Consider the following 21,265-nt stretch of genomic DNA (forward strand, 5'->3'; position numbering starts at 1 on the left):
TCGAAAGTACAGACACTAGAATATTGTCTCAATGTACCCGACGTACTTTCAAACGACCACCACCAGTGTCATGACAATCTAACTCGTCAGTATGGGTTCCATTATTCTGATGCAAACTTAATGCCAATAAATACACATATAATGCCACTCAATGCTATGTATAGAAAATAATGTCAACCGTACGTCAACTCTACCGATGCAGAGTAGCTGCGTTGTTTACGTCACAGTATCTTACTTCTCTTTTCTCAGCGGAATCGAATCCATGTTTAGCTGTACGCGCATATTCGACGTGTTTTTAATTTTCGGAAAATTAATTATTTATATTCATATTGAAATTTTGTTTATAATAAAAATATGCTAAAGTTTTTAAAAACAAGAAGCAAGACGCATTCAAGAAAGAAAAAGTACGTTTGACATTGTTTTTCTACACATCGCATTAGGTGGCATTATATGCATATTTGTTTGGCATTACCTTTGGCATTAGAATCATTATACAAGTACTGCTTTGCCCCTGGGTTTTTTCTGTATGTACGAAAAGGGATGAGTTAAAAGGGATAAAAATAAACACATGACAAGAAAATTGTGATTCAAATTTCACTGTGAAAGAGATTTTAAATTGTTGAAACTAATTTTCTCTGTTTTCATACTCGAGAATTACCGGTACATAAGCATTTAGCAAACAGAAGTAGTTGTTGAACAATCATTACCATTAACATGAAAGCAACGTGTTTCATTGATGACGATAATTTTAGACTCGAGTAATTACAAATCCTCGTTATGCCATTTTCCGCATCGGATTTTCATCGGCCTGAGCATTCGAATGTAAAACGTAGTTCGTTTTGGTATTTTCGGAGGCTTGAGTGTACACTTAGTGCCTGAATATTTAACAAGCATAATTTTTGCATAAAAACAATGTAGAGTCTACATTGTAGACTTTCGCAACTAAATACGACATGCCAACGCAAATGGAGCACAACTTTGGGTTTATTTACATATACGTTATTTTAAATTTCAGGTTACATGTGAATGATAAACGTTATCATGTTCAACCTCCTCCGCGATCTGCAACGTCAATCGAAGAAATGGGAAAAATAAATGATGTGCGATCGCTGGTGGCGCAGGTAAATAAATAATATTTTCATTAAAACTTTTATGCCAATTATCATTCAAAAATCGACAATAACTTTTGCGAAAAACATACATTTCGCTTGAAAATGAAATGGAGCACGTTTTGATCTTAAATCTTTTCAGAAGTCATAGTTCAATAAAATTTTAATCGATATTTCAATCGTTTCTCTCTCTCCCTCTCTCTCGCAAAAACAAACTAGCTTTACGAAACACTTCATGTAGGTGAACATCAAATAAAAAAAGAACGTGATATGTACACACGCTTAGAAGAAATAAACACAGAATTGCTACCGTTAGAACAGGTATGAAGGATTCATTGCATGGGGCGAATCACGCTAGTAAATACTAGAAAAACTAGTAAATCTAGTGCGAATAATGACGTCACAAACGAAGCCAACTTCACACCAAAGGCCATATAATTTATATGAAAAACTACTGAGAGCCAACTTCACGCACTAGAATTTTCTAGTTTTCTAGTTAAATCTTATTAAAAACTAGATACACTAGAATTTCGTGATTGACCCCATGATTCATTGTACGTAATAGTAAAAGAATATATCAAAAGCTTGAAAAGAAAATCAAAAGGAATGCCAATATTTCATGTTTTCTTTTAGAAAAGTTCTGTTTTTTTTCCTTCCCACCTCTCACACGCTCATTCACTTTTTCTCTCGTTTCGCCACCGTTTAGTTGAAAGAAGAGATTACGTTGACTGCCGATAAAAAAACATCCTACTTGACATGGGTAGGTTTAGATAATATATAATTTAATAATAATAATTTACATTATTTTGATTTTTTTTTTGTTTTTGTTATTCTCCCCCAGGTAGGTTTAGGTTTGATGTCCGTGCAATTTGGTGTACTGGCCCGATTGACATGGTGGGAATATTCATGGGATATTATGGAACCGGTCACATATTTCGTTACTTATGGAACTGCAATGGCTGCCTACGCTTATTATTGTTTAACCAAACAGGTAAAACATGGATGGAAATTTATCGACTATTCGAAATGAGAAAAAAAAACACATATATTTCTAATTTAAGAAAAAAAACTAAAGAGAAGAAAAAGTAGAAAAAAATCTGATGAGCATTACTTTAAAAGTAATGAGCCGCACGCATATATTACCTATCACGAAATTAATCGATTTATTTTTCTCTTTAAACTAAATATGTGTTGAATGAACAAGCTTTCTACTAGCTGATTTGATTTCATTTGATTAAAAAAAATAATTTCTTTCTTAATTGATACTCTCTTCTCTCGAACGAATTGAATTCACATTTTAATTTGTTTTCTTTTTTTTTCTTTGATTCTCTATCTTTTCTCTTTGCTTCACTCACGAAAAAAAAAAACTCAAATACTATACATATCTATAAAATAAAAGATTCCATCCAAATTGCACCTTCTACGCTCTAATACTACCATCATCATTACATCTCCTCAACACTATTTCTACTTTGTGTAAATAGCATTTACGGCTTCGCACTTAAGCGCACTTCTTTTTTAAACAAAATTTATGAAAAACTATATACATACTATAGATTGCAGCCTGACGAATGATCGGAATGAATTTGATTTTGTATTTATAAATTTATTATCATGCATATTGAAATGTGAGCAAAAGCAAAACCATAAACAGAAACAAAAACAAACCGAAAGACACAGACAATTTCGTACGCACAAATCAATCGCTTTGAAAAAAAATTTATTGAATGCGAGAAATTCTGAACATGCGTGCAACAGCCACACAGCAAATCAGAGAACACTATCTTTTAATGGTAAAGTATTTTGTATACCATACGAAAAAAAAACAACAACAACACAACATAAACATAATCAAAATTTATGCAAAACTTTAAACAAACATTACACGACACTTGATACATATTGAAAACAGAAACATGCACACAAAACACCCACTAATTTATTTCGCCGATAAAAACACACACACACACACACAAACATTATACAGTCAAATAAAAAGATTGTAAGAAAAAGCGCTACCACAATATAGTATAAAATAATATAGTGACCTCGATAGTGAACATATATTTTCCTGATTGATAATCGTACCATTTTTTTTTTGTTCTTCTTTTGTTTTTCCATCGCATCCAAAGAAGCGACTATTTGCATTCAATTCATCTTAATCGATGAGTGTGCGTGTACCGTGTTTATGTGTTGTCTCTATGTTATTCATTTTCCACTGCCCTCCACATTATCATTTTCAATTAATGTATTATCGTTAAAAAAATTTGTTATTGTTGTTGTTATTTATCTATCTCTCTATGTTATAATCCATTTATATTATAATTATTGAAAATTTAGTGCGTTTCAAAGCGTCAGATAAATCAGGTGCACTTGCATTAATTATGACGTATCGCAGGTGTGAATTTCACGTGAATTCGTTGAGGGATTTCATCAGAAATAGAGAAATTAAAAACATACTGAACAATCATCGACAAAAAAAAAACAGCAAATGAACAACACAAGTGAAACAAAATGTCTGCAATTTGTACTACATTCCGTGCGGCACATTTTAATGCATCAATAATTGAAGTTATTTTATTTTACATTATTTTATTTATTTTATTTTTTCATACAATGTATGCAATTTATGAACATGAGATCATTCTATATTAAGTAAAAAAGAAAGAGAAAAAAAGTCCGATGAAGATTGCCACGCACAATACTTTCAAATTTTCCTTTTTTCTCATAGCGGAACAAAGAAAGTACACACATGAGCATCTTCGTGCATGAAATATGCGGCCGGGGAATTTTTGTTTGCAATAAAAATGTACATAGAAAATGCACGCGTATTGATATTGAAATGCATTCCTGTAAATTGCATCTTCAAATTTAACAAACAAAACCATTTTTCCCATGAGCTTTCGATTTTGATGAACAAAAATTTATCGGACATTCCATCAGTGAAATGCACGCTGTAGGTTATTCAAAGTTCAACAATGTTGACATATTTCTTCATTTGAATACTTTTCACATCCACACGCAAAATGACAATACCGAAATTGGGGCGACATGTTGAAAATGAATTTCAATACCATAAATCAAATTTTACGTAACATTTTACTTGCGTTGTAACTTATTTTTAATTATCAAGAAATAATTAAACGCTTAATACTGTTTAATTGCAATTTTATGGCACATGAATTTAAGGAATTAAATAAAATGAAGAAAGTCACACAGTGAACAATGAACGGTACTAGCAATTTTGTTAAAATGTCTTCAGAGCAAACCACTCATTGCTGAGCGCTTTAAAATAAATGTTGCCATGTATCCCGGCTCCAAAAAAATCGGTATACATCCGTTTTGCAACAAATGCATTTCTAGCACGTAACATCTAGTTTTATCCAAGAGTTTACCAATTGTATCGAATAGAACGCTTCCAAACATGCATTGTAGTTAAGTGGTTCATCGCATCCTTTTTCCGATGGATTCATAGTTTCTGAGTAGTAAAATATTGTTTTCAGCTAAAAACTAATTTGTTGTGACTCGATACAAAGCCTCAACGCTCAATAATCCCAATAAAACTTATAATGGAAACGTCAAACAAATTGGTATACGGTTGAATTGAGAGCAGAGATTATTGATTTCGATTAGTTATATGTGTAATCAATTGCATGCTTGAAAATATTTTGTTGTCGAAAACACCATAAAGTGGACTTAGCGTTGAATTGTTTTAGTGTTTTTTGTTGTTTCTGTCAAAAAAAAGTTTGAGTGCAATAACGTAAAAGGAAAAACCTCAAAAAAAACTTTCTTTTCGCATGTGTCATCTTTTGTTATTTTTCATTTTCGTTTTCAAAAGACATGGAATGTGTTACACATCTCAAAAATCCTTACTAATTAGTCGAGCTTTTGCTTCACACATTTATTTCAATTTAATCATTTCATCTGCACCGCACATTCTCACATTTAATTCGATAATTCTATGCTTTTTCATTCTTTTTCAAGAACTAATCCGAATTTTTGTAAGAAAATTAAATCGTTTGATGAGATCTTAATGTGATTTTAATGTTTTTATCATCTTCTTTTTTTCGTTTTTCATCCGGAAATCGGAATTTTTCAGGAATACAATTTGCCAGAAGTAAAAGATAGACAATTTTTAATTGCTGTACATAAAAAGGCGAAAAAGAAAGGATTCGATGTGGTTCGATACAATCAATTGAAGGAAGAAGCTCATGGTATTGAAAATGATTTACGACGACTTCGTGATCCGCTCTATTTACGACATTCACCATCATCAACTTTTAAGCTGAATGCTACAAACAGTGCGAGCGATCAACTACTTCAAATGGCTTTAGCAACAAATACAGATACCACAAAGAAGCCATTAACCGAAAGACTGGCCAGCATCCTTGAGTCAACGGCGAAAAAATTTAAAAAATAGAAACAAAACACATACTCATGCACCACAACACACACACACAACCCCCGCCCTCTCAGTTATAACAACCAACTTTAAAAATCAACCAATTTTTCATTTCAAAACTCAAAGAAATTTATGCCTATTTTACTCGTTTTCCTTCAAACATATATACTATACTCAGTCAATAGGACCTGAAGATAATAATTCAGATCCAATAACAACCAAATAAACACAGAAGAAACAAATTCGACAAATTAGTTTTGAAATCTCACCAAAATATGAATTTGTAAGGTTCCCTTTTTAATGTCGCAATATTTTGGCATGCGTGCGCACACTTGTCAAAGCTAACTTGATTGTTTTATTATTTGTGTTCAGAAAGTTTTCTGCCGAAAAATATGCCGATATTAGAAGAAAATCTAACAAATCCATATTTTGATAAAAATTCGAAAATAATTTGTCGGGTTTGTTTCTCGTGTGAATATAATCAAATAAGTCATTGTTTTAAATGGATATTCTGGCTGATGATAAACTGTTTTCTATTCTCGTTTCTTCTTTTTTTCATTCAAATATTCAATATCTTTTGATGTTTTGGTGTAATATGAAACAAATACAAAAAAAAAATTAAGAAAACAGAAAATAATGAATTATTTTGTAATATTAATAGGAAAATCAAAGCATTGAGTCATTAAGAACAAAATGTATTTCATAATATTGGCGCCGAGTGCAATTTTAATAGATTATAAGTGAGAAAGTAAACATTTTCCACTTTATTTGTTCTTTTTTTTTTTGTTTGATAACGATTTTGAATAAAATTCAGTAAGAATAAAAATGAGATAGTTACTTGTTGAAAACTACGTTGAAGAAAAAAAATTACCGGGAATCATGACAAAACTAAAATAGTAATATTCAAAAGAGATGAGAAACATTTTTTCGACAAAAAAAAACAATGCTTACCCAAAAAAATGCTGTTAAATATTTTCACGTTTACTGTGTTAAGTACTTAAGTACTCTTAGACTCTATTGGATTGTTTATTGCGAATAAACACTAAAACCGCCTACCGATGATGAATCCATGAATTCACTTCTGAAATGGCAATATCGCATTTCTGTGCTTATTATTTTTATGTTTTTTTTTGAGCGATTAGTTAGGAAAATTTTGCTTGGAATGAAAAATACAAAGAAGACAAAAAATGTTGTAATTTCATTGAAATAGGGTCTTTGTATTTGCCCTAGACAATGATTTTACAGGCATTCTGGTCATAAATCCGTTTGAATAAAGTGATTCATTGTTTTATTTTATTATTTTTTTAAACTCCTTTGATTTGTTTTAATTTATGTTTAGTGCCTCTGTGTGTATGTGAATTTTGTTTGATTCCGTTGACGAAAAATAGTAGACTTTTAAGCATATTCCTGGGTTGTGACTTTAATATAGAGTGAATTATTTTAATTTTTTTTATATAAAGCATTGCGATATAAATCAAGTCACTTCGACTCCAGTTCGACAATCTATAAAAATGTCAACGATCAATTCCTATCAGAGCACAGGAAGCTCTAAAATACATATATTTTTATTCAATTGATTGATTTGCCGATTTTTCGTTGTTCTATCTATAAACATACGTTTACTTGGGGAATTGACATGATTTATCTGATTCACTGTGATTCACATAATCCAAAGTTTTATAATTGGTGTATAACCCCTAGCACGTTTACCATAGTGTTTGACTCTCAGATATTTTTTTCTAGAATTATAAAAAAGTAATTTTAAAATCTACGAATTTCATACTTCAAGATATGGATATAAAAAAAATACAAAGATGATGCGGTTGGGAATTCTGAATTATGATATAAAAAGTTATATATAAAAGTCATTTTGTGCCATTGAGTATAAGTTTTGTTCGATCAAGAAGAATACATTTTCAACTACAGTACGATCTCGATTATCAGCGGAGCATGGCATCGACATCCGGGTGGATAATTGAAAACGCGGTTACCGGAAATCACATCAATAGGTTTTTAGCCAAAATTAAGATGTTTTTTTCCCAATCTGAAACCGTTTGTATCAGATTGAGAATAGTTTGACACTTTTCGGAGAAATTTTTTTTTCTTCTGAAATTCTGCAAAAAAAATCGAATAAATTCATCAGAATGACAAAGAATAACGTTGAAAGATGTTAAAAACTCGACTGATTTAAGCCGCCTTCGCTTCCAGATATGGCAATCTTTTAAGTTATAATACAGAAGACCCTCGTGCATCATTACTGAAAAGTTAAATCATTTACTAGAATGACTATAGACGCATTATATATTTTGTACCACCTTTTCTTATTCTCTCGCACGCACTCCCATTTTAATGAAAATTATTAAAATAACATTAAATGCATAACTTTAGGATAAACTAATTGAAATCTTTGATAAGAATTGATTAAAGGAAAAACGAAAATGATCAAGGATCAGAATGAAATTCTGACAAAAAATGAAGATTTTTAAAGATTCATAAAAGCACACAATTTTATCAGTTCTTATTCTCTGTCTCTCTCCCTCTCTCTTTCTTCTGTTTGCTCTTCATTTATTTTCAAATCATATTTGGGAAAAGCAATGCAGCTTTTAAATAAAACTCTTCTTCCATTAAACTTTTTACGAAACATTTTGATATAAAAAAAAATCTCTTTTGAAATATGTCATTGTTATAGAGATAGAGAACAAATAGAGTTTTTAATCGTTCACGTGCTCAATGTTTCTGAAAACATGAAGAAAAAGAACCAAAATGTTTCTTGAGCATGTGAACATGAGAATGATGACCACGTTCAAACACCATATTTGTTTTTAATCGTTGCCTTGCTGCATACCAACTTAGACTAAATATAAACAGAAAAATACCTTAACAAAATTAGAATTGAAAGAAAAGAACAGCAAACCAACATTCACATACTATACAATGTATCTTAAAATACCGTTTTAAATTGAATTGAACCAATCAGCAGTTAAGATTTTTACAAATACATAAAGCCCAACTACATATAGTAAATCAATCAATTTAGATTGAAGCCGTCAAGAGTTGACATGATTGAGGACAACTGATTCGACGGAAATCACAAATGGGGCTTGAAAAAACAGCCGCATTTTGAACCAGAATAGTTGATAATGTTTTATTGTAATTTGTTATTGATTTTCATTCATCAAACTGTCTTTTTGTATAAAAACCAGAATACGTATTAAGCTTTACCGTAATCAATTGGACGCATAACATGGCAAAGACTGTGAATGATACTTTAACGAATACAATTCGATAAAAATGTCTTTGGATTTGAAGAAATTAATTCAAAAATCGCCTTCAGATCGATTTAACCATTTATTTAATTCCAATAAGAATTTTTACATTCAACCAAAGATGAAAGAAGCAGTAAGTTAAAGCACCTCCTCCGAAAAGATCTGTGTTTCTCAACTACGATAGATAAATAGCTTTTAACATAGCACGCAAGGTAAACATGAGTTGGTTTTCATATCGAATAATATTAATGTACATTTGAATCGAAGAACAACCAGAAAAATGATTATAATTATTTGTGGCTTTTCATCTGAAGTTTTTTTATAACTCACCATGGGTCTACTTTTAAGCATTTTAAATCTATCAAACTTGCATATTGTTATTAGCTGCTCACAACCGTTTAAATTTTTTATACGAAACAATCTAAATTTCTTTTGTTTGAAATTGAATACTGATAAAAGAACAATGGTTTTGCAATCAGATAGAGACATTACATATTTTCTCAATTTTCTGGCGACCGAACAATCATTTCATTGTTCAACAATCATTTCATAATGTAATTTAAAAAGAAAATACGAATTTCAAATCGAACAACGATTTAATGTCCAGTGTCCAATGGAATTTGTTTGTATAGATCTTCAATGTTCTTGTTCTTCTCATTGCATTTGAGATATGAATGCGAAAATCCAATTAGTTGTATACAATCTTTTAGCACCATGGTAGTCTTGATGATATAGATTTAGTTGAAGATCCACGCCATACCGACTAACTCTGTCATCGGTGTGATCTTTTTCAATCTAAGAATTGAGAGGCCTTAATTCTTTCTGGAATTTTTTTCATGCTGTTAGCTATAGCTTTTAGCTGTATTTTAAATTCGTAGCCGAGAAATTGAAACAAATTTTTTTTAAAAATAAAAACAAAGATATTCAACTGTTTTTTTTTTTTGTTTAAATGTTAAATTTTAATTATTTTCTTTTTGAAATTACTTTTGTGGTTTTCTTCAATGGCCCATAATATAATAACATGTTAACAAATTTCAAGCAAAAATAATAAAAAAAGGAGAAAATATACAAATTATGTTAAACAATTATTTTCTTATTTTGGTGTTTACTAATTTATTGCATTTGTACTATTATTTCACTTGTTTTTGTGGGTCGATACTTCGGGAATTTTACTGAAGTACTCCTTTTCAATTCTAAAGCACAGATCGACAAGGGTTCCGAAATTATTTTTGATCAAGTGTTGGAGATTATTATTGGGCAACGGTGTGGTCAAAATTGTAAAAATATGGCCAAAAACTAAGGCATCCAGCTCAGTTGGACTGAAAAAAAAATCAATTCAATATAATATTATTTAGAAAGAATGGCCGAATCAAGCAGATATTAAATTGAAATACTTTCAGCCGAATAAATTAGCTCAGGAAGCTAACGTCAGGCGATGAAATGGAGTGTAAGCAATGGAAGTGATTGTGATAGTTAAGAAGACACGTTCAATGTTATAATCACTTCTGTGGTTTTCACTCCATTACAGCGTATGATGTTAGCTTCCTGAGGTGATTCAGCTGACTGAAAATATTCAAATATATTGTCTGGAATTAAACATATTCGTGTCAAAAAAAATGATGACCATCTAGTCAGCCGGACATTTTGGCTGTCTAGATGTGATTGCCTCGAACAAAATAAGACAAATAATAGTCTAACCTTTTTCACATGAGTATCAAATCCAACATTTTTGTTTTGCAAAATATCTTGACTGACTGACTTCGACATGACCAAAATGATTGAGCCAATTTCAGTTGATTTTTGTCAAATTTAATCAATTTAGACGCCCTTGGTTACATAGTCAGTCATGATATTTAGACATGGGTTATTAAATAAAATTTACCTATCTCCATAGAAGTATTGATTATTTCCTAATTTCTCTTTCAAGAATACACAACATTTGCGCACTTTTTTCACAACTTGTTCGTTCGTATACGATGCCCAATTGAATACTTTTAATTTCTTAACAACTGCGTTGCGTTTGCGATAATTTTGTATGTGATTCAATGGCCATGGATAAACTGATCCATATCGCCTGTAAGTGACTTCTTCAAGTGTTTGCTTGTCCATCCAACAAATGTATAGCTTAAAGTAAATTGGCACAATTTTGCAATTAAATTTCAAATGCAAATAAAAATGAATTCACTTACTTCGGCATTTGTAAAAATCTTCTCCGTTAAACTTAGATAGGCTCTCAGATCATTTTTCTCGTCAACGTCCATTTGTGCAGTCAAAGAAAATCCCTTTCGTTCAACCAAATTGACGATTGGTTCCAATTCAGATACAACAAATGCACCGCATTGTAGCACAGGTAACTTTGTCATATGACCCCCCGGAGACATATATTCAGCATTTGCACACGGTTCGGTTGTGTAAGGTAAATTACACATCTATAAGTTGGCATTGACATTGATTAAATTGGATTTTTTTTTAAATGATCGATGTCAGACATTACATTTAAATATGCTTTAACAGCCAAACAGCTCGCATTTTCGGCCAACAGAATCTGCTCAGCTTCGTATGGTTGATATAATTTTGTTTCGCTACACCAAGGTTCTTCAGCTATGTGTGTAATAAATTGAAATTAGACGTAATCCGAACATGTACGCAAACACATTTCAGAAATAATGATGTCATTTGATTTTCATCTAATTTACCCATGATTTCCTGCTCAAGCAGCTGACTGGTCACTGGAGAACTCATTCTCTTTTTTTTTCAAATAATTTAAATTTATTTTATTTGCAAGAATAATTCCAGTTTAGTTTTTTTCCCTTGGTGGTTTATTTGATGTTGACAAATTGTCAGTCACAATTTGACCAATAGAGTGCGTTGAATACCATCATTTCGTACAAACTAGTTCGAAATACTCTGTAAAATGTAGTTTTCAAGTACAAAAAAAATCGCATTTTTAAATTTTGTAAATAAAAACAAATTTTAAAAATAGAAAAGAAAATATTTCGTATAAATAAAACGTCGCCGAATGAATTTTCTCTCGTTAACCATATGAGATATTGTTAAGTATGTCGATGTGAAATCGGGTACTAAAATTCTTACCACTGCTAAAATGTAAATGTCACATTTTTTAGATCGATTCAACTGACTTTTGGGCTTCTTACCGGAAACTTCAATATTGTCTCCTTCTTTGTGTATTTCCCTTTCGCAGAAAACACTTCACAATGTCGAAGAGAGGTAATTATTTTTGAAAAAAATCGCTAAAAATCACAAAATTTACCAATTATTTTTGATCATCGTACAAATATATGTGCCGATGGATCGATTTCGAGTGAAATTTCATAAAAATTTTCCAAATTTATTGGGAATTTTTTAACTTTGACGAAAATCGGCTTGGCCATCGGTATGATGTACATTGTCAAAGTGTTTTGTGTTTTGTTTGATAGTCACGATAGTCACGTTGAGTGAATATGCTTAACCGAGACTTCGTAATCGTCTGAGATATTTGACTTAAATTTATCATAACTAACGAATATTAAATGAATTGTGTGATTTTTCTTGGGAATATTTTAAGGTCGTGGTGGTACCGCCGGAGGAAAATTCCGTATCTCACTTGGTTTGCCAGTTGGTGCTGTTATTAACTGCGCTGACAACACAGGTAATTACACGCTGGACTTTGATTTTACAAATTATTTCAAGCGACAATTTTGATTTTCGACATCCCATCACGGTTTTAATGATTGTAATTTCGATTAATACAAGAACACGTTTTCATTGAATTTCAGGTGGTAAAAACTTGTATGTAATCGCTGTTCATGGCATCCGTGGTCGTTTGAATCGTTTGCCAGCTGCTGGAGCTGGTGACATGTTCGTCGCCACTGTCAAAAAAGGAAAGCCAGAATTGCGTAAAAAGGTGTGCATTGTTATTTCAAATTGAAAACACATTGTGTGAAGTGCACTTGATAAATGTGTATACTAATGAAATGTGTGTATGTTTTGTATTTTCGTAACAATTTTAGGTTATGCCTGCCGTTGTGATTCGGCAACGAAAACCATTCCGAAGACGGGACGGGGTGTTTATATACTTCGAGGACAATGCGGGCGTGATAGTGAATAACAAGGGTGAAATGAAAGGTTCCGCTATTACTGGTCCAGTCGCAAAAGAATGCGCCGATTTATGGCCTCGTATTGCTTCGAATTCAAGTTCGATTGCTTAAAAGTGAAACGATCAAAACCATCAATGACCATGCACACGTTTAAGCTTATACCAAAATTGAGATAATAAATAAAAATTTCCAATTTTGATGAAGTTGAACTGTCGTTTTGTTTTTATTTCATCTTTTTATTCTTCACAGACATTTTTTCCCACATTGTTTTTTTGTTATTTGACAGATATACGTTTACGATGACGCTCACATGTCAAAAAGGTATTCGAATTCGAATCGGACCAGTTTTCTTTCTAAAGAACACATGTGATATTTTTTTGATCAAGAAGTGCAATTTTTCATAAAATTGGTTGTCATTGGTAGTTTGTTTTGCCTTTTTTCATTTCAAATAAACTTTAGCAGGGCATCAACATTCAAATAAAATAAAAATCCAAACAAACACGGATCATAGAAAAAAAGACGTTATCGTTTGGTATACCCTACCACACAAAATAATCCACTATCAGGTATAAGTTCACGTTCCAATTTGGAGCCAGATTTGTGTGTAATTTCAGTCAAATTCAACGTCACAATGGAAGAAAACTAGAGAAAAAATACAATTAATATGATAAAAAAAAATGAATTGATTCATAGTCTGGATACCTTTGGTACTTCCTCGAAATACTAAACCATAATAATTTTTATATAAGTTCGAGTAAAATAATAACTATTAAGGTTGCAGATTGTTATGAACTAATTGCCATGGAGATGGTCTTCGTCGTGCTAACGGTGCTGGCCAATCGAAAAAGGTCAAAATCTCCTGCATAAAATTGAAATTTCATTTAAGTAAACAAATTATTGTTTCATATAAATGCTTTGGCAGCAACGATGTCACGATTCCAGGTTGTTTTGTGTAAGTTTGGTGGTTGTTGATTGGCATTATCGTTGTATTCCATCACAATTTCCTCTTCTAATACATTCGGCCAATGATCAACAGCAATATTCCGATGTGTCCAGTCACAATGTTTACCACCCATTTTCTGAGTATATAAGCTGCATTTCAGCGCCTTCTTCTTCTGCATTTCGTTGGCTTTTTCTTCATGAAATTCTAAATGGACTTCCAGTTACCTAACATGAATTTTTATGAACCTGTATATAATCTTCGTTCTAGTTGACTTGATAATTACCATTAAACCGGGTCAAAGCATTACATTTTTCAACATTTTAAATGTACTAGAAAAACACTCAAAATTCAATTTTAACCAGACAATATATTTAGCTACCGTCATCTGGATATTACAGCTCATCTAGATATCGTCAGCAGATGATGCGAAGTGAAAACAATAGAAGTGATTGTTATAGGTATATAAGCTTGTTATATATTGTCTGATTTTAACCTTTCATTGAGGAAGACATTGGATATTTTTCAAAGAAATAAAAAAAAGACAATACAGGTATTTATTTTTTCTCATTTTATGTAATTCAAATACATATATTCATTTTATTAACACTGAACAGTTGTTTCTGGTCGTTTTAATTCTGCACAAAAAAAAACAAATAATCAATTTATACATATTGTGAGACTCCAACAAATTTCGTTGTATTCGTTTTTTTATAGCTTGAAATTTATTAAGTGGACGATTGGAATTGGAGATGTGGAAACAACGTTTTACACTAAAGATTTTTTTTAAATCCATACAGTGAATTCCAATAAATTATCGATTGAATAACATGCATGGTCTATAATAAATAGGAAAATGTATCTATTTTTGCATACTATTTAAATATGTTATTCATCAGATTCGCCAAATAATATCTTGGCATTTGATGATTCGAATTCTTATGCATTTCCCGCTAAGATTCGACGTGCTTCATTACAATGACAATTACTTGACTTTTTGCTTGTGAGGAAACTGTATTTTTGTTTAGAGCAGACTTTATAATGAGATATTTTCAGCCAGATGAATCAGCTCAGCCAGATATCGTCAGGAGCCGAAATTTAGTGAAAACATTAGGAGTGATTGTTATGGTTATAATTACACTTACATTGCTACAATCACTATAACAATCACTTTTATTGTTTTCACTCCATTTCAGCTCCTGATGATATCTGGCTAAAAATATCTCATTATAATGTCTGGTTTAGAGACTGCATGAAGGTGAATAAAAATTAAATAAAATCCAAAAATATTCAATCATAATAAAACAGAGTGCAAAATAATGTTGTCTTTATTTTTGAAAATGTATGGTCATGTATGGTATAATAAAGGTCCAATTTGGAAATGGTTTTTTTTTTGTTAATAGTTTTTTTTTTGAATTGTTAGACACATAGACGTTAATTTTAATTCATTTTTAATACTGATTTTTTTTTCAACATTTTTCAACTATAAAATATTTGGACAAAAAATGCGATAAATGGAATGGACATAGAACACGTGCATTTGGTAGCTGTTTTAAATATATGGACAATAATATTGTTTTTGATTTATTGAATGATTTGAAAATTGTTTGAGTTGTCTAAAAACGGTTTTAGTCGCCAATCCTGAGCAATATTTATGTAATATTTTCTTGTCTCTTTAGTTTTTTAATTTAATTTTGTTTTGTTTCATCATCCAATCCATATTATATTCTTTATTAAATTAATTCATAGATTCATGGCATTTGTTCGTTATGAATGATATTGAAACGAGATGCCCGCCCTTTTGTTGTTCTCTCACGTAATTCATAAGACCATACGACTTAAAGCTTCTAAATTTGTTGTTTAACTATTAACGCAGGACTGTTGAAATAAAACTTCAATTTTTCTTTAAATATTCCTCTCTCCGTCATGCTAGTAAAATAAATCTTTTCTTTTTAATATTCAATGATCTCTACATTAATTTGTTTTTCTACTTAAACATTAAAAACAAACAAGAAAATCAAAATACATTTGTTTTCCCTTTTTTTTCTCTTCTTCTTGTTTTTTATCAGCTAAACATAATTTCTAATAATCTTTTATTATTTTTGTGTCACAGAAAATCCAATCTCAACTTTCTAACTATGGAAACATTCATACTATAATTTATGTTATGTCTGTTGTCTTTTGTTTATATTCAAATTCAAATACATTTATGCGTGAATGAATTGACAATTATGCCAATTAAGTCGATCTCAATAGATTTGAGTGGAAATTGTATTCGGCAAAATGACATCAAATAGATTATTAAATTTCTGCATTTGTATTCCTTTGCTTTTCTGATCAAAGCACAATAAATGAATCACTACTTTATTTAATAGTTTATTCTAACATGAATTCAGTGTGTTTATGTTAGATATTTTTCATTATCAAATTGAGAATGTTTGAATTTTGGATGTCAACAAAATATTATTGGTAAAAGAGGTTGAATTATTGGTTCAGATCAATGTGGCTTCACGATTCGCATGTTCGATTGCAGCAAGTAGATCATTCTTTTGGCGAACATATAATCGTCCTTTTTTCCATGGATATTGTAAATGTAATGGTTTAAAATCATCGCGCAAACAACGTTCTCTCGCACCAATAACAGCGACCAAACAGAAATTATCAAATTCTTCAGCACCATAAATGGGTCCATCTTTGCCTTTCAATACAACAGCCATATTCAATTGTTTCACCACCAAATCGACCACTTCACGAGCTGTTGTCTTCGGTGTAACATGCAACTTAAGACTTGTTCCATTTGCCAAGCCCGTATTGTAAGCGGCAAACACTTGAATTATGCCAGGCATAATATTGCTCGTTGTTGCGTCTTCTTCATCATCGCCAGATTGTTGACGTGGCGGTGATGACTGCTTCTTCTTAGTGTGTTCCGGTGAACTTTTTTGAGTGCTCGATGGCTTACGTTCGGCTGATACTTTGAATGGATTCGTCGATGGATATTCTGGTGACGATTTTCGTACCGTTTCACCGCCATCACCTTCGGTTATGTGCAATTGATCTTTGAAAATGTTTGGCTCTTCGGTAAATAATTTAATGTCATTCCTTTTGTTAGCGATCGTATCTTTTGGTAAATTACCACCACCGCCGCTGCCCGTTGTAATCGGTGTGGATGTTGTCATTGTACTATCTCGGCCAGCCACATCCGAATCAGCGATTAAATTTGGAACTGATTCGTTGCTTAGTTTTTGTGTGACACATAACGGTTTGGTTGGTGTAACCGGTGACGATGCATCGCTGGTAAAATTTGTATTGACAGTTGTTGCACGTTTTCGATGTAACGGTGTTGAATGCTTTTTTGATAAAACTAATGTGTCTTCGGATCGAGATGGTGGAAGTCGTACATTTATATGTTCAACTGATTCACCAGCTGAATAGTAACTATTGCCCGAATGTGAAAAATTTGAATCAGCACTATTTTTACGTGATGATGTTTCAATGCCAGATGTTGCACTCAAATATCGTGAGCTCATATTGAAACTGGCTCCACTTAATTGTTGTTCCGATTTTGAGTGTTCGGCACCGAGCAAACCGTTTGCACCAAGCGTATGACTGGGACCTGTTAAAAATAAAATAAATTTTAAATTAAAATTTCGTTAATTATAAGTTATTATTAATTGAATTAATTACCTGGCCAACTACCACGGCCCACATTTTTAATCGAACCACGTGGTGGCGGTGGTTGTAGCAATTGTTGATTGCTTGGATCACGTACCACCGTTAATTCCTCTTTGCTCGTTGGACTGTATTCGAATATATCTTTCATATAAAGACCATGATATGTGCCACGATCTCGTGCAAAACTGATAACATCCATAAGCCAACGTACACCTTTCCAAATGGTATTTAAACTTTGTGTTAAATCTTGTAGTTTGGCCAAACGTTCTTTGGCCGCTTGCACTTCAATCGTTGAGAATGCTTCGCGATGCGAATGATTTGCCAATACCGTATCCAATTCAAGAATGCACGATAGACGTGAATACTTTTGAATGATGCCACTTTGATAGGTTTTCAGATGTACCATTTCGAATGCTTGAATCGGCAAACTCAATAGATCGCCACGTTGTAGTAGAATTTCTCTTTGTCCAGGTACAGCGCACGACGATTCAGCCGGCGGGCATACAATCAAAAAACTAACATCCGCACTCAATTCAATCACTTCAAATTCATATAAACGATGTGTCATTGCATCCTCCAATGGAATGTCCATATATTTAAATAAACGCTTTGCCGCATGTGTTAATGCATCAATGAATAGCTCTTGTCCACCAGTTGGCTTGTCATCGGTCACCGTGTCACCGCCACCATTTAATTTTGTTCGTTTCAGAAATTTCCATTCTTCGGCCGATATATGTGAATTCTCACGGATTTTATGATGTGGTAAAATGTTTGGCGTTTTTGCCGGTACAACAATTTGAATCTGATCAACCGAGCTTTGCATTTTTAAATAGCCCAGATACAATCCCTTCGATAAGCGCACCGTCGACGCTTGATGGTAATTGATTTGCTCTTGAATTGAACTCAACAGAATCTCATTGATATTGTTATCTTCGTGAATTGCTGTCATTTTCTTTTGCACTTTGTTTAATGGGATCCACCTTGAGTTGAGTACTGACACAGTTTTCGGTCCCTTTAAATCCAATCAAAAGCAAATCCACCACGCGCACACATAACATGAAATTCAAGAGAAAGAGAATGTAATGTCAGTTAGTGTTCACATCGTTGAAATGAGACAAGAAAAGACGAACGAAGGATAAAAGAACAAAAAGATAGGAAAAAATGTTGAAAATGTGCATTTGTGCAAAGCTAACATTTCAATTGCAACAAAATATGCATAATATATCAAGTACCTTAACGTTGTTTACACAAGCTAAAACAACCGTTCCATGAGAATCGCGTAACGGTTTATGATACAATTGACCTAAATCCTGTATGCATAATGCTGATTGCATTTGACAGGCAGCCGTTAACAATTTTGTCCGAAAGTGAACAGCCGACGTCGAATTTCGTTCCATATCGGTGCGAAGTGATTTTACATCATCCCAAGTGCAGGCAACCTAAAAAATGAATACATTAAGATCAGAATACATTGTATGCACATTGACATTTGCGCATCGCATATCCAAATCCAAATCGGATTTTATTTGCATTAAAGTCACCTTCATGAGCCAATGATAATCGGTGTGCAAACTACTTGGATACGTTTCATCGATTTCAATGACTGGCAAAAAATCTTCATTCGTCACCAAGATTTTATCTTCATGGTATAAAATACAAGCCAAGAATATTCCTCTGAAAATCGAAAAAAAATACGTTGGCATTAGCATTAGCATTAGCCGAAGCGTATTTGTTTGCATTTCAAGTCGTAATTACCTTCTTAGATTTTTTTGGAATTTTGAGGCCGCTGAAAACAATTGTTTGATTGTTGTTTTCTTCTTTGGATTTCGTCTTTGTAGTGCTGGTGTGTCTAATGGTATTTCAGATGCATCATTTGGCCGTGATAGGCGTACAGCTGTAAAAAGATCATCGAGAATTTTCTGACGGCCCGCAAATCTTGATTCAACATTCTCAAAATCACGCCAACCTAGGAAAAACATTTTTTTTTGTCAAATTACATCAAAACACATTGAAAGTTTTCCAATTGCACCGTCTGGCACATACAAAAAACAACAACAACAACATTCAACTACACTTACTCGATGGTGTAATGCTATTTGGTATTGATGTGCGATATTGACCCCATCCTTTAACATTGCCACAGCATGCACGAAAGAAGTAACGTCGACCATGTGTCAAATCGTTAATCCGGCAATTGGCTGCCATCGTAGTTTGAAAACTATTCCATTCGTTTACTTCACGTTCGCCAACAATGTTACTGAAATCGCCACGAGATGACCATTGAACTGAAAATAAATCGCAACCTGAATTAACTATTCATTATTATATCGATGTACGTGTGACACAAATCAAATGATCATTTATATTTGCCACTCATAAAATCATCCATTCCTGAGAGCAATGCCGCCAACATTTTTGATATTCCGTTTGAATGTTAGTTTGTTATCGCCTCATTGCGTTGCATTAAATTCACCGCTTTATTATTTATTGATGAATTCGGACGCATTGATTTAATATTCCGTTTTGTAGCAATTGTAAAATAGTGTGAATTTTTTTTTTGCAGTCACGTGGAATACCAATAAATTCGATGAATGATACCGATATGTGCTCAACAATTTCATGAAATTACTATCAAAGTACATTTTGTAGAGAAAATGTGCAATGAATGAGCTCTATTTTTTTTCTTGTTTTACGAGAATTTTAATTTTCAACGTGTTTTGCGGTCATTATGGGGAAATCGATAAATTTAATTTGCCAATCAATTTCGCTTCTTCAGCCACATATAAAAAGTGAATTTCAAATACCGTGTAGCATCTTTGTTAGTCGATTTGATTATGTGCTTGTGCAATATGTTGTAGTTTATGTTGTTATTTAAAAATATTTTCTCGGTTTTATATGATTATTTCAGAACTTGGCAACTATTTTTAGATCGAATGTGAAAACAAATGCTATAAACAACATAAAAAAATCGATAGCCAAACTCGAATAAAAAAGAAAACTCTTACGCCCAAAAGTTTGTTCACAATGTGAACTTCACATATTGTAACAATTTCATTCATGTGATTGTTGCGTTACACGACATTCGTTACACGTGGGCGCAAATAATTATAATGGAATTAATGACTTGTCTGTATCGACATTGGGTCATTTCAATACGAATAAAAACAAAAATTCCGTTTGTGACTCTCATCACAAACTTTATCCATATTCACCTAAAAAACCGCATTATCACTTGTATAAAACATGTTCATCTTGTTTCTGAAGTGATTTCTTATCCAAGATGAAACGATTGCACATCAATGTAGAAAATTATAATTTTGTGTATACACATGTACTCACCTTTGAACTTAGTAGCAATTGGCCCGTCACCCGATTCCTGTATACGTAAATTGGCTGAATTGGTGCTTGTTACATCGATTGCAATGAAATTTGGTGGATCAGGTGGTTTGGTTTGATCCCATCCTAAGAGCATTCGACGTAATCCTTTGATACGTCTTTCCCACATGCCAATTTGTTTGTCAGTTTCTGTTCCAGTGCAACCCGATACTGACGGTCCAGCGTATGCAGTGCCTGCAAAATGAAACACAAAATGCAAATTAAATAATCAGTCATTTGAACGGTGCGACAAAGTTGTGATTGATCTTTTAGTATTGATGTCGAATTGAAATATCCATTTGAATTTATGACAAAGACACACATCGATTTAGTTAAGGTTTCAGAAGAGTCGGAGAGAATTTCGAAAACAAAGGGAAGCAACGTTTCCGAATTGTTGCATATTG

The 21,265-nt window shown here is 32.5% G+C and overlaps 4 protein-coding genes across 8 annotated transcripts in view; 2 read left to right on the forward strand and 2 right to left on the reverse strand.

Annotated features, from left to right (window-relative positions):
* LOC116337819 (calcium uniporter protein, mitochondrial) overlaps window positions 1-6,823 on the forward strand; it is a 32,554-nt gene extending 25,731 nt beyond the window's left edge. Inside the window, exons 4-9 of one of the 2 annotated variants that reach the window (XM_031762732.1) lie at window positions 1,016-1,121; window positions 1,329-1,430; window positions 1,816-1,869; window positions 1,951-2,100; window positions 2,509-2,585; window positions 2,666-3,330. In XM_031762732.1, coding sequence (XP_031618592.1) covers window positions 1,016-1,121; window positions 1,329-1,430; window positions 1,816-1,869; window positions 1,951-2,100; window positions 2,509-2,585; window positions 2,666-2,684 — 508 coding nt within the window. In that variant the 3' untranslated portion in view covers window positions 2,685-3,330. Of the gene's footprint in view, window positions 1-1,015; window positions 1,122-1,328; window positions 1,431-1,815; window positions 1,870-1,950; window positions 2,101-2,508; window positions 2,586-2,665; window positions 3,331-5,208 lie in introns of those variants that run through there. The other variant, XM_031762731.1, reaches the window with a different exon arrangement.
* A 2,932-nt stretch (window positions 6,824-9,755) lies between these two features.
* On the reverse strand, window positions 9,756-11,613 carry LOC116337820 (metaxin-2-like). The gene is made up of 5 exons (XM_031762734.1): window positions 11,474-11,613; window positions 11,272-11,378; window positions 10,967-11,206; window positions 10,660-10,901; window positions 9,756-10,096 (listed from the first exon to the last, which is right to left on the reverse strand). Exons 1-5 carry the CDS (start codon window positions 11,517-11,519, stop codon window positions 9,913-9,915), a joined length of 819 nt encoding a protein of 272 aa, XP_031618594.1. The 5' UTR covers window positions 11,520-11,613; the 3' UTR covers window positions 9,756-9,912.
* Window positions 11,614-11,912: 299 nt separating this feature from the next.
* On the forward strand, window positions 11,913-13,083 carry LOC116337419 (60S ribosomal protein L23). Its single transcript, XM_031761975.1, has 4 exons — window positions 11,913-12,005; window positions 12,343-12,426; window positions 12,554-12,681; window positions 12,788-13,083. Exons 1-4 carry the CDS (start codon window positions 11,993-11,995, stop codon window positions 12,983-12,985), a joined length of 423 nt encoding a protein of 140 aa, XP_031617835.1. The 5' UTR covers window positions 11,913-11,992; the 3' UTR covers window positions 12,986-13,083.
* Window positions 13,084-14,443: 1,360 nt separating this feature from the next.
* Window positions 14,444-21,265, reverse strand: part of LOC116337694 — a 95,737-nt gene continuing 88,915 nt past the window's right edge. For all 4 annotated transcript variants that reach the window (XM_031762467.1, XM_031762466.1, XM_031762468.1 and 1 more), the window contains 7 exons: window positions 20,826-21,056; window positions 19,565-19,771; window positions 19,242-19,452; window positions 19,028-19,160; window positions 18,719-18,925; window positions 17,499-18,498; window positions 14,444-17,427 (listed from right to left, as the gene is read on the reverse strand). In XM_031762467.1, coding sequence (XP_031618327.1) covers window positions 16,307-17,427; window positions 17,499-18,498; window positions 18,719-18,925; window positions 19,028-19,160; window positions 19,242-19,452; window positions 19,565-19,771; window positions 20,826-21,056 — 3,110 coding nt within the window. In that variant the 3' untranslated portion in view covers window positions 14,444-16,306. The remainder of the gene's footprint in view (window positions 17,428-17,498; window positions 18,499-18,718; window positions 18,926-19,027; window positions 19,161-19,241; window positions 19,453-19,564; window positions 19,772-20,825; window positions 21,057-21,265) is intronic.

Source organism: Contarinia nasturtii, unplaced genomic scaffold (genome assembly GCF_009176525.2).
Source record: "Contarinia nasturtii isolate CC-2019 unplaced genomic scaffold, AAFC_CNas_1.1 Cnas_scaffold_285, whole genome shotgun sequence".
Classification (NCBI taxonomy): Eukaryota; Metazoa; Arthropoda; class Insecta; order Diptera; family Cecidomyiidae; genus Contarinia; species Contarinia nasturtii.